The sequence below is a fragment of the Pseudorca crassidens genome, chromosome 12 (assembly GCF_039906515.1).
Source record: "Pseudorca crassidens isolate mPseCra1 chromosome 12, mPseCra1.hap1, whole genome shotgun sequence".
NCBI lineage: Eukaryota > Metazoa > Chordata > Mammalia > Artiodactyla > Delphinidae > Pseudorca > Pseudorca crassidens.
The window spans coordinates 74,152,860-74,166,542 of NC_090307.1; the positions used below are offsets into that span (position 1 = coordinate 74,152,860).

The following is a 13,683-nucleotide window of genomic DNA, read 5'->3' on the forward strand; positions in this document are numbered from 1 at the left end:
TCAGTTATTCCAGAGAAGGAAGCCAAAGAACACACATTAGAGGGAAGCCAGCCCTTCCAGATGAGCTGAGGCCCAGAGAAGGGAAGTAACCTGAGGAAGGTCAGACCAGAGGCACAGCCGGCCTGGCCCACGTCTCCTGGTCCTGTGCACACACGCCTGCCCTCTCTGTTCCTTCTTGCATCTTTGTGCCTCGCCCCACATGGAAGAAAGCCTCACCTTCCAGGGAACATCCCAGCCTCTGCTGGCTCCCTGGGCAACTAATGCCGCTGATTTACTCAAGTTGAATAAAAGCTGGTTGAGTTTTATTCTTATTTTGGAGGTCACTGGCATTTGGTGAAAATAAGGCTTTCTATTATAATTTAAAATGTGCCTAGTGGAAACAACCCCAATGTCCAACAAAATGTACATCCGTACCATAGAATATTACTCGGCCGTAAAAAGGAATGAGGTCCTGACACGTGCTGCAACACGGATGAGCCCTGAAAACATGATGGTGAGTGAAATAAGCCTGACACAAAAGGCCACATAGTGTATGATTCCACTTATATGAAATGCCCAGAATAAGCAAATACACAGAGACAGAAAGTACATGAGTGGTTGCCTAGAGTTGGTTACAGCAGGGCAGGGGTGGTGGGAGGGAGGCTGTGGCTGATGGCTCAGGGGTGTGAGGTTTCTTTTGGGGGTGATGAAAATGTTCTGGAATTCGTGGTGATGCTTGTACAACCTTGTGCATACACTAAAACCCACTGAACTGTACACTTTACAATGGTGGATTTATGGTATGGGAATTCTATCTCAGCTAAAAAATGAGATAATAAAATGAAAATTTTTAAATGTGTCTAAAGCAGAAATAGATCAGGTGCAAAGTAACGCAGGGAATGTGGGGTTTAGAATCAGAGACCTAGGATGAGAGGTTCTTCGTGGAGCTGAACTCTTCACTCGTTTTTGAGAAGGGACCATGAGATTAAGTGCAGAGAAGTACTTTGTAAACTGCAAGACAGCAGTTGTAGAAATGATGTAGGGGAACAGATGTCTCTGTGGGGAGGCCAGAAGCTACTGCAGACTCCTCAGCTGCAGGCTACTGGCCACCGTGCAGAGCAGGGACTGTTAGAATCTTCTGTCTGTAGACAAGATAACTCATTAATGGCTTCTCCTTGAGAGAAGGGGGCTGTGAGGTTCAACCCTGCAGCCACTCTGAGAGTGCCAGTCCCAGCAAAACAGGCTGAAGAGCTTCCCCACCAGGAGCTGGTGGGACAGGCAGGGCTGTTAAACCGCAAACAGGTCCTCTTCTCTCACAAACACACACAAACCTTTCCATGTTATCAGTCAACTTCCCCCCAGGGAGAAGGGGCCTGAATTGCCCAGATGCTGGCGGGGCCACTTCCTGGGCCTGCAGGGCCCCTCCTCCAGCCTCCTCTCCCTTCCCTAAACAGCTCCCTGCCGCCTCCTCCAGCCTGCTGTGTCTGCAGGTCAGCACTCAGTCCGGCCACAGATGTGAGTTTAGACCCAACTGGTTCTACTGCTCGGAGGCCCGAGGCCCAGACTAGCACGGTCCAACCCAACTGTGCACTCAGAGGACCAATTCCTCAGTAACCCCAGAGCAAGAAGGCACCAGTCCAGGACAGCCTGGGTCACACGCAGACGCACAGAAACCCGCACAGCGCAAAGATGCACTTTCAGCCCCAGAAAGCACTGGTGCAATCCCAGCAACCCCCGAGTCGGCCGCAGCCACATGCACAGCCAGATGCACAAAAACATGCAGCCCCGAAAGATATCACAGCAAGAAAAACCCAGACTCAGCTGCACACAAAGACATGACACACAGTCACCCAGCACCCTGAGCTCACTCAGCCACTGTCACACGGTGACGCCGGCCCCCGAGAGGCACGGCCACTCACACCCAGAGCCAGAACTCCAGGGGCGTGCAGTCGGGGGAAACAATCTCACCACCCACAGGGGCACCCGGCAGCCTCTCCCCCAGCATCACACAGGCACGGTTCCCAGGGGACAGGCCAGATTCACGCAAAGGGAGAGGCACACACAGGCTGGCATACACATGCATACATTCAGCCGGGCACACAGGGAAAGGGCCGAGACAAGCCACAAGGTCCTGAATCTTAGAACCAGCATCTCAGGCAGTTACCCAATCAGGAGTCCCGGTCCCACGTCCAGTATCCCGCACAGTCACCCCCGGACGAGAAACACTGTCACACACTCACGGTCACCCCCCAGACGGGGCTCAAATTCACAAGTCACCCGCAGATGGGGGTCCCACACACACAAAGTCACCCCCAGATGGGGGTCACACACACCGGCTCACGCACACTTACCCCCAAACAGGGGTCACCCAGTCACCCCCAGACGAGGGTCACACCCGCACACACAGTCTCACTGCACAGTCACCCCCAAACAGGGGTCACACTCGCTCACAGCCTCCCGCACAGTCACCCCAGTCCGGCTGCCAAGGCTGGGTCGTCCAGCTACGGCCCCGCAGGCCAAGAACCCCTTGAAGCTGCCCTGGCGCAGCCCCGGGCGCCCCGCACTCGCGGCCCAGGCCTGGCGCGGCGGCTCAGGCCGGGGCGCGGGCCCGGGGCTCACCTCGCTGTTGCTGGCGGAGGAGGAGGCGGCGCTGGGCGTGGGCGAGCGCTGCAGGGTCACCAGGGCCATGGCTGCGGCGCGGCGCCCGAGCGCCGCCGAAGCCTCGGACTAGAGCCGCAGCCGCCACCGCCGCCGCCCGGGCCGGGCCCAGGGCGCTCCAGGAGCCGCTCACGGGCGGCCGGGCCGAGCCGGGCCGAGCCGGGCCGGGCCCGCCCCTCCCTGCCGGCGTCTGTCGCCGCCCCCCGCCCCCCGCCTCCCGCCTCCCGCCTCCCGCCTCCCGCCTCCCGCGCCGGCGCGCGCCGGGCCTGAGCGCGGGCAGGGGCAGCGGCCGGGGCGGGGCGCGCGTGCGCGGCGCGGGATCCCCCGAGCGGCGGCGGGAGGCCCCGGCTGGCCAGTCACGTCTCCCGCGCGCCCGACGCGCGCGCCTCGGCCGCGCGCCCGGCCCTCGAGTCTGAGAAGCGGGGGCGCGCCCGGTGGCGAGCAAATCCATCCCCCAGAGGCCAGCCCCCTTCGCAGGCTGGAAAACTGAGGCCCAGCGTCCGCACGGCCTGGAATGCTCGGGGCGGGGAGGTGCAGCTACCAGGAAATAAAGAGCTCCTGGTCCCTGCGCCTTGAACCCCGAGGAGCGGTCTGCAGAAATTAATTAGTTCATTCATTCATTCATTTATGAAATATTTATTGAGCACCTACTAAGTGCCAGGCACGGAGTATTAAACCGTGAGCAGCATAGATTAGGCCTGCCCTCAGGGATTTGACAGAAGTGAGTCAAATTACTAGGCACTTAAAAAAAATTATTTTGCCAGTTTTTTTATGTGAATTCTTTCTGTGTGTCCAGAAACCCAGCCAACTCCTTGGGAAGTCAGGAAGGGCTTCTCTGAAAAGGGGGCATTTGCTCAGAGGCCTGACGGATGAGCAGGATTAACGGGTGAAGGGAGGGGAGACTGGGGGGTGGGGGGAGCTAAAGGCCCGGAAACGGGAAGGAGATTGTCCATCAGAGGCCCGATCCTAGGGAAGGGAGGAGGGAGAGAGTCACGGTGCACTCTAGAAAGCTCTGGCTGCCGCTTGGAGAATGGACTGTGGGATGGGGTGAAGGGAGACCAGGGATGGGCTGCTGCTGTTGTCCTGGGAGGAGGTGACCAGTATGGGGATGGAGAGAGGGACATGGAGTAAGATACTAAAAAGGTGGTACTGGCTTGACTTGGTAATAGCTTCAATTTCATTCAAATCCCCTCCCTCCCCTCTGTCGCCCCACGCAGGTTCACAAGCATCCGCAAATTTACTGGTCCAGTCCTGCTCCCATCCGTCTCACTGCCAAACCAGCAACCCAACAGCATCCTGGATCCCTCCAGCTGCTTCCGCCGGGTCCAGGGGCTGGGACCTCCTGCACATTCCCTCAGCATCATTCATCTCAAAGGTGGTTCTCTATGGGGTTACTATAGCCCCCCACTGAGTGTCGTGGGGGTTTTTGTTTTTGTTGTTGGTGTTTTGTTTTTTAACTTGTGGGAATATTTTTTAATGTCTTGCAGATGGGGAGAGCTATTGGAGGTTCTGGCGTTCAGAGGGCAGGAGCCAGGAATGCTAAAAACGCTAAAAGTCGTGCAATGCACTGGACAGTGATGCTGCCCCCGCCCAAGGAGAATTGCTTCATTCCCACAAGACACCTGTGTGGTGAAAACACCGTTCATAGTTATCTGAAGCCAGAACCTAACTCCATTTTACATATCAACACAAAGTATTTTTCACTGAATTTTCAGAAATGCAACTATGTTTACATAGAGGAAAGAATATACTTTGTTTTGTTTGAGAGCTTTGTCCGGAGTTGTTCACCATTTGGGAAAAAGAGTTTATAGAGGGAAACACCACTCCTAATATTGGAGCAGTTGACCCAACAAGCAGACATCTGTAGCTGTGCTCTTGTAGACAGACCGCCATATTTATTTAGCACTTTTTTTTTTTTTTTTTTTTTTGCAGTACGCGGGCATCTCACTGCTGTGGCCTCTCCCCTTTGCGGAGCACAGGCTCTGGACGCGCAGGCTCAGCGGCCATGGCTCACAGGCCCAGCTGCTCCGCGGCACGTGGGATCTTCCCGAACCGGGGCATGAACCCGTGTCCCCTGCATCGGCAGGCGGACTCTCAACCACTGCGCCACCAGGGCAGCCCTAGCACTTATTTTAAAATGTCGAGTGTAAGACAAAATTATGGGCAATGTTCAGTTGACTAGTGACTATCTTACTTCTCAACTCTGAACACATTCATTAAAAACAGACACACTTCAACACAATATTGTAAAGTGACGCTACTTCAATAAGAAAAAAAAAGAAAAAACCAGACACACTACTGAGACTTCCCTGTGTCCTCCAGGGGAGTTGTGCCCAAGATTTTACATAATGAAGTGGATGTTGTTTCATCATGATGAATTTTCCTTTTATGTTAGGGCATTATAGATTTTGTTTTTTCACATTACATGTGGAGGTGGGCTTTATCATCTATGAATTTGTTGCCAATGAGAAAAGGAATCATCACACACTAGTTGTAAACGGGGTGTGGGATTTTAGGGTCGAGAACCTTAGGCTGGTGGTTCTCAAAGGGGAAGGTTTGAGAATTCCCTGGAGTCAATACAGATTTGGAGGCCCCACCCTCCGGAGTTGGCGATTCACTCAGTTTTTAATAATGCCCTAGTGATGCTGAAGGTCCTGGTATGGGGACCTCGGTTTGAGAACCACTCCCTGTACAAATGCCAAGGCCTCCTTACTGGTCTTCCCTCCATACCCTTCCTCTCCTACCCATGGAGAAATCCATACCAAGATCTGATCATCAAAACCGCAATGAGGTACCGCCTCGCACCGGTCAGAATGGCCATTATTAAAAAGTCTACAAGGACTTCCCTGGTGGTCCAGTGAGTAAGACTCCACGTTCCAAATGCAGGGAGCTGGGGTTCGATCCCTGGTCAGGGAACTAGATCCCGCATTGCATGCCGCAACTAAAAAGATCCCACATGCCGCAAAGAAGATCCCATGTGCCGCAACTAAGACCTGGCACTGCCAAAATAAATGAATGAATAAAATAAATATTAAAAAATCTACAAATAACAAATGCTGGAGAGGGTGTGGAGAAAAGGGAACCCTCCTACACTGTTGGTAGGAATGTAAGTTGGTGCAGCCACTGTGCAAAACAGTATGGAGGTTCCTCAGAAAACTAAAAATAGAATTACCATATGATCTAGCAATTCCACTTCTGGGCATATATCCAGACAAAACTCTAATTCAAAAAGATACATGCACCCTTATGTTCATAGCAGCACAATTCATAATAGCCAAGACATGGAAACAACCTAAATGTCCATCGACAGATGAGTGGATAAAGAAGATGTGGTACACCTAGAGTCTGTCGTACAGAGTGAAGTAAGTCAGAAAGAGAAAGACAAATACCGTATGCTAACACATATATATGGAATTTAAGAAAAAAATGTCATGAAGAACCTAGGGGTAAGACAGGAATAAAGACACAGACCTACTAGAGAACGGACTTGAGGATGTGGGGAGGGGGAAGGGTGAGCTGTGACAAAGCGAGAGAGAGGCATGGACATATATACACTACCAAATGTAAGGTAGATAGTTAGTGGGAAGCAGCCGCATAACACAGGGAGATCAGCTCTGTGCTTTGTGACCACCTAGAAGGGTGGGATAGGGAGGGTGGGAGGGAGGGAGAGGCAAGAGGGAAGAGATATGGGAACATATGTATATGTATAACTGATTCACTTTGTTATAAAGCAGAAACTAACACACCATTGTAAAGCAATTATACCCCATAAAGATGTTTTTAAAAAATGTAATTATGTAATACATGTAAATAAAAATAATATAGAATAAATTTTAAAAAAGATGTGGTACATACATACACTGGAATACTACTCAGCCATGAAAAAGAATGAAATAATGCCGTTTGCAGCAACATGGATGCAACTAGAGATTATCATACTAAGCGAAGTAAGTCAGAAAGAGGAAGACAAATACCATATGATATCACTTATGTGTGGAATCTAAAATATGACACAACTGAACCTATCTGCAAACCAGAAACAGAATCACGGACATAGAGAACAGACTGGTGGTTGCCAAGGGGGAGGGAGTTGGGGGAGGGCTGGAGTGGGAGGTGGGGGTTAGCAGATGTAAGCTTTTATATATGGAATGGATAAACAACAAGGTCTTACTGTATAGCACAGGGAACTTCATTCAATATCCTATGATAGGGACTTCCCTGGTGGTCCAGTGGTTAAAACTCTGCTTCCACTGCAGGGGGCATGGGTTCAATCTCTGGCTGGGGAGCTAAGATCCCGCGTGCCGCATGGCGTGGCCAAAAATCCCAATATCCTATGATAAACCATAATGGAAAAGAATATTTGTTTAAAAAAAGAATATATATATATATATGTGTGTGTGTGTGTGTGTGTATAACTGAATCGCTTTGCTGTACAGCAGAAATTAATACAACATTGTAAATCAACTATACTTCAATTTCAAAAAAAAACGATCTGATCCTGCCACCAAGAAGGCACTAAACCCTAATCCTTCTACCCTGGCCCAGCTTAGCTTTCTACCCACCCCCACTGGTCCAGAGACCATCCCACCCCTTCTCACTTCCTCTTACAGCTAAGGGCCCCTCTTCCTTCCCACACTATCTCTTGCCAGACACCACCTCCAAAAATCTCTCCCTGCCCCCCAGACTGGACTCAGCGTCCTTCCGAGGATTTCATAGCTCTCCCCCCACCTACCCCCAGACACACAGCATGTGTCACTCAACATTGTCACAACTATCTCTCTGACTTGTCACATGGTTTCTAAGAAAAACCTCAGGAGCTGGGCTGGGACCAAGATGAGGGCACAAAATATAAGGGGGCAACGAAAACAACAAGAAGAAGAAACCTCAGTAACCAAGAGAAAGACTATTTTTTAAAGAATCAAAATTTATGCAAAAAAAAATCTTCGATGAAGGAAATGTCAACATTTTAAATGGGGTTGGGTGAATTTCCTGGTGGTCCAGTGGCTGGGACTCCGTGCTTCCACTGCAGGGGGCACAGGTTCAATCCCTGATTGGGAAACTAAGATCCTGCGAGCCATGCAGCAGCGTGGCCAAAAAAAGAAAAGGGATCAGTACTATATTACTGATCTTCCTAGCGCCACAGGCTCCAGCAGGGCACAGCAAGACATTTTTACTGATCCTGTCTTTATTTGACCCTGTCTTCATTTAAAATTTTGGTCATTCTAAACCCTTTTGTGAAAACCCTTCTGTGAAAAGGCCTGTGGGCCTGACTTGTGGCCTGTAAGGGGGTGGGGCAGGGAAAAGAGAAGTGAGAGACCCCTGGTCTAGGCTTCAGGAGTGGAGGAGGGGAACCCACTGAAAGAGGCAGCTCCAAAGTTTTCTTGCATCCAGTAGAGCTCTTTCCATTCGGTATCATAATTATTTTTTCATCATGATTTATTTAATTATCTTTGACCTTGTAGTCTCAGCTCAGTTTTGCAAGGACTAAAAACAGCAAGTTATGGAGTTATTTGCTGTCTGCTAGGCTGTAGGCAAAGTGATTTGCCAGTGTGTTGGGGACAGGGGTTTATTAACATGTGAATGTCCCCCAGTCTACCTCCAGGGCTACCTCCTCCAGGAAGCCTTCCCTGACCTGAGGCTGGAAGGTAGATACCCCTTATCTATGCTCCTGCTGCCCCTCTGCTTGTTCCTGGCTTGAGCTTTTTTATTTATTTCTTGTCACATTGTTGTGGTTCTCATTTCATGGCTGAGGAAGTGGATGCACAGAGTGGTTTAGTCACACACCCAAGGTCACATAGCTAGGGAGTGGTGAAGCTGGTATTGGGACAGATGTTCTTCTACTTTAGAACTCAAAGGCAGAGGTTCTTCCAGGATAGCCTAGGAGGGGAGAAGGGAAGAGAACTCTCCTGATAGTTCCCTTTTTAGAGCAACCAATTTGCAGTTCAGAGGTAGCAAAGTTCTGGTAGACTGAATAATGGTTCCCCAAAGATGTCCATATTCCAATGCCTGGCATGTGTGACTTTGCAGATGTGATTAAATTAAGGGTGTTGAGGTGGGGAGATTATCCTGGGTTATCCACATGGGTCTGATGTAAACCCAAGGGTCTTTATAAGAAGGAGGCAGAAGGAGCAGAGTGAGAAGTAGGGGACGTGATGACACAAGAAAGAGGTTGGAGTGATGGGAGGAAGGCTGTGAGCCAAGGGATGCAGGAGGTCTCTAGAAGCAGAAAAAGGCAAAGGAGTGAATTCCTACCTCATCATCTCCAGAAAGAATGCAGACCTGCCATCACCTTGATTTTAGACTTCTGACCTCTAGAACTATAAGAAAATTAATTCCTGTGGTTTTATGCCACTGAGTTTCTGGTAATTGGTTGCAGCAGCCATAGAAAATGAATATAAAACCAACCTACACGTATACTGTGTTAAAAAAGAAACAACAGGCTCAAAATGGAGTCACTTGTGCTAAACCCCACATCAGCAAACCAAGACTTAATACCTAACCTAATTACAGTTACAACCACCCCGAGGAATGTAGTCTTAACTGGTCAGTCTGGAATTTTCTGGTCAGCACTAATGAGGTAATCTGCCATGTAGCCCCCTTCTGTCCTCCATAAGTAGGTTACCTAAGCCTGAAACAATCCATTCTTTTCCCCCTTCTGCTATAAAAGCCTTCCATTTTGTACAGCTCCTTGGAGCTCCTTTCTACTTGCTAGATGGGATGCTACCAATTCTTGAATCATTCAACAAAGCCAATTAGATCTTTAAAATTTACTCAGTTAAATTTTTATTATTTAACAGCTATAAAAAAATTATTATGATGTCATAATCCAATATGTTCCAGGCAATTCTTGGACATTGCACCATTTTCACATTCACTCAGTACATTCAACGAGAATTTGTGGAGTGCCTGCGCTCTGTTGAGCACCAGTCTAGGATTTGGGGTCCATCAGGGAACACCACAGAGTCACTGTCCTTGGGCGGTGTCCAATCAAGTGGGAGATATAGCCAAACAACTAATAAGTAAATAGATTTACTACAACGTATGCTAATATATGCATATAAACATGAATATTTAAGTATAACATTCATATACTATATGAATATTTAAATAAATATATGAATATAATTGGGTGGTGTCCAATCAGGTGGGAGATGTAGCCAAACAAAAAAGTAAATATATTTACTATAACGTATGCTAATATATTCATATAATATATGAATATTTAAATATGTCATTTTAAAATGAATCCCTGTCAGTAAAGTTCTTAGAACATGACACGCACAGATCAGTGTCAAATAAATGAAATATGATGTCAAGTAGTAAAAATCAGTCTGGGGGAGAGGGTGGTGGACGGGGGTCTTTAGGCAAGTGGTCAGGGAAGCCTCTGGACAAGGTGACATTTGAGCAGAGGAATCACCATGACAACCCCACCAGGGAGGTGTGGTGGTCCTGGGATCTGCCTGGTTCAAACTGGCCTCCTGACTTTGGAGCTGTCAGGTGCTTCCTTTTTCTGAGGCTCACTTTCTTGCTCTGTAAAATGGGGATAAGAATGGGACCACTTACCTCATGGGTTGGTTTTGAGGCTTGAATACAATAATGTACATGAAAAGCACATTGTGCTGTCCTGCTCATCGACGTTACCTAATGTCATGGGTTGAATTGTGTCCGCCCCAAAGACGCTGACGTCCTAACCCCCAGGACCTGTGAATATGACCTTATTTCAAAATAGAGTCTGTGCAGATGATCAAGTTAGGGTGAAATCATTAGGGTGGGCCCTAATCCAAGATGACTGTGTCCTTATGTAAAGGAGAAATTTAACACAGAGATAGAGACACAGGGAAATCTGTGGCCACAAGCCAAGGAAAACCCAAGATGGTCAGTAGATCACAAGAAGCCAGGAGAGAAGCACTGAACAGATTCCCACAGCCCAGAGCGAACCAGCCCTGCCAATAGCTTGGTTTCTGACGTCTGACCTCCAGAACTGTGAGGCAACAAGTTTCTGTTGTTTAAGCCACTGGGTTTGTGGTGCTCTGTTACAGCAGCCCTACGAAATGAATACACCTAATATTATCATTTCCTTGGTTCTAGAAACTGAGGCCCAGAGCACAGCTAGGATTTGAACCCCAGCTGACCAGCCCCCCCGGGGCCCATGTGTAGGTAGTTGGCCTTTCTAGCCTGAGAGGTGAAACTTTGGATATGCCCCCATGTGCAGGGAATGGTGTTTGGGACTCAAAGCTTTGGCCACTTGGCCCACAGTGTCCAGGGCGGGTCTGGGCAGTTGCTGGGGTCCAGGGCTCCTGATAAGGCATCTCTCTGGGTGGGTTGATAGGTACCAACAGCCAGGCAGCTGCGAGTTCCTTGCTCCTGTGTGGAGTTGGTGAAAGCCTCCTTTCCTCTACTCACCCCTTGATTTAACTTGGGTTCTCCCTGGGAGCTGGGGAGTCTCTGCCTCCCTCCAGGCCTCCCCTCCCCTCTCCAGTGGGTGTACTCACAGGACTTGGGCTAGCCTGACTCTGCCTCTAACTTGCTGTGTGACCACAGGCAACACACTGACCCTTGCTGGGCCTTGGAATCTCAGCCTGTAATTTGGAGTGATTAAATGTCCCATGAGAGGTCACTGGTTAAATAAATTTGGGTATGTGCATATGATGGCCCTCCTAGTTGGCCCTCAGTGATCCCCATCTCCTGGTATTCATGCCATTTTGGAGACCTTTTCACAGTGAATAGACCTGTGTAAGCACTAGGATGTTGCAGATGTGGCAGCTTCTGGCTTCCGAGGCTAGGTCATACAAGACACCGTGGCTTCTCTCTTGCTCTCTCTTGGATCACTCACTCTGGATGATCAAGCCAGCCACTATGTCCTGAGGATGCTCAAGCAGCCCTATGGAGAGAGGTCCTCATGGTGAGGAACTGAGGCCTCCTGTCAACAGCCAGCACCAATCTACCAGCTACGTGAGTGAACCACCTTGCAAGTAAATCTTATAGCCCCGATCAAGCTTTCAGATGACATCGCAGACACAGCCGACATCCTGATTGCAACCTTACAAGAGACCCTGAGCCAGAAGCACCCAGCTAAGCTACCCCCAGATTCCAGACCCACAGAAGACACGTGAGATAATAAATGACTACTGTTTTAAGCTGGTGGATTTTGAGATAATGTGTTATGCAGCCATAGATAACTAATACAGCCACAGATAACTAATATAGCAGCCATATAAAAATATGTTACAATGTAATGCACTACTGGAGAAACAGTTTCATGAAATATTAAGTTTGGGGAAATAAAGTAGGTTACCAATCACTATATGACAGTAGCATCCCAGTTTTGGAAGAAAACTATGAAGAGTTATAAAACTCTACCAAAGAATGAAAAGAAGACATATATGGAGAGGTGGAGAGGATTTTTCTTTCTTTCTTTCTTTCTTTTTTTTTTTTTTTTGCAGGGGAAGACTTTATAGTAGAATTATCAATCACTCTAAGTTAAATGCAATGCAATTCCCATGAAAATCCCAAACTGATGTTTTTGGGTGTAAGGGATCTTGATAAGAGATAACTGAACGAAATGACAATTGTTAAAGACGAGACAACAAGTCCCAAATGGAGTCGTTTACGCTAAGCCCCACATCACCCAACTGCGTCTTAATTTCAGTTTTGTTTTTCCCAGAAATGGAATCTTAAATCAGCCAGCCAGGAATCACCTGATCAGCACTAGTTAGGTTATCTGCCTGGTAGATCCCTGCCATCCCCTAAAGGAAAGTAACCTTGCAATATCCAATCTGCTTTTCTGCGCAGTATAACTTCCTTGTTCCTGCTCCCTTCTATTTATACAAGTCTTTCATTTTGTATAGCTCCTGGGAACCCCTTTCTATCTGTTAGATTGGATACTGCCCAATTCATAAATCGTTGACTAAAGCCAACTAGAGCTTTAACATTTTACTCAGTTGAATTTTGTTTTATAACACATTTATTGAACATATACTGTGCATCGTGTCATCTTCAATCACTATTTCATCTTAATTCCACAATAGGGCAAAGTCCCTCGTTATTTAATTTTTCCAATAGCAAGAAACTGTTATTAGCTTCCCTCCCCCCCCACCCCCTACCACAAATTCTACATATAAAGCTTCAAGAAGAGACTTGTCTGAGATTCTGGGGACCATGAGGAATGGAGCTCAGGTTGACCTCATGTGTGTTTGACACTAACATGTGCTCTTGGACCTCCTGCCATGTGCCTTCCTGATTGTTCTCTGGTTTCCTTTAGTACCAGCCCAAGACCACACAGGTAGAGAGGGCAAGGTTGGGGTACCAGCTGAGTCTGCCTGCCTGACTCCAGAGTCCCTGGTCTTAATCACTAGTCACCAAAAAGGAAGAATAGAAAGAAGGGATCTGTCCTACCAGATATTAAAACATGTGACAAAGCTGCAGAAATTAAAACAGCATGAGCACTGGTTTAGAAAGCCACAGACAGATCAATGGAGAGTCCAGGAATAGACCCAAACACACAGGAAAGTTTAGTGAATAATAAAAGCAGGGAAGTATCAGTAGAGAAAATATGAGTGAGTCAACTAACAGTTTTGGTGCCATTATCTAGTAAGTCAAGCTGGATCCTTAACCCCCTTCTTTCTCCAAAATTAATTCCATATGAATCAAATATTTCAGTGTTAAAAAAAACCCTCAAAAGTTCTACAACGTCTGCATGAGTAATTTATAAAATGGGACAGAGAGGGGAGGGGATGCAAGGTTTCTAACTATAACATTAATGGCAGAAACCATAAAAGGGAAAAACAAAAAGATGAATAGATTTGACTCCAAAAAGGTTTTTATTTAATTGAAGTATAGTTGATTTACAAGGTTGTGTAAATTTCTGCTGTACAGCAAAGTGATTCAGTTATACATATATATACATTCTTTTTTTTAATATTCTTTTCCATTATGGTTTATCACAGAATATTGAATATTGTTTCCTGTGCTAAACAGTAGGACCTTGTTATTTATCCATTCTCTATATAATACTTTGCATCTGCTAACCCCAAATTCCCAATCCTT

The 13,683-nt window shown here is 47.5% G+C and overlaps 1 protein-coding gene and 1 long non-coding RNA gene across 2 annotated transcripts in view; one reads left to right on the forward strand and one right to left on the reverse strand.

Annotated features, from left to right (window-relative positions):
- SSH1 (slingshot protein phosphatase 1) overlaps window positions 1-2,783 on the reverse strand; it is a 62,080-nt gene extending 59,297 nt beyond the window's left edge. Inside the window, exon 1 of the mRNA XM_067700473.1 lies at window positions 2,599-2,783. Within this exon, the coding sequence (XP_067556574.1) occupies window positions 2,599-2,667 (69 nt within the window). The 5' untranslated portion in view covers window positions 2,668-2,783. The remainder of the gene's footprint in view (window positions 1-2,598) is intronic.
- A 219-nt stretch (window positions 2,784-3,002) lies between these two features.
- LOC137204165 (uncharacterized) lies at window positions 3,003-4,614 on the forward strand. The gene is made up of 3 exons (XR_010933447.1): window positions 3,003-3,358; window positions 3,855-4,012; window positions 4,125-4,614. It is a non-coding gene; the product is annotated as an uncharacterized lncRNA (long non-coding RNA).
- The last annotated feature ends 9,069 nt before the right edge of the window (window positions 4,615-13,683 follow it).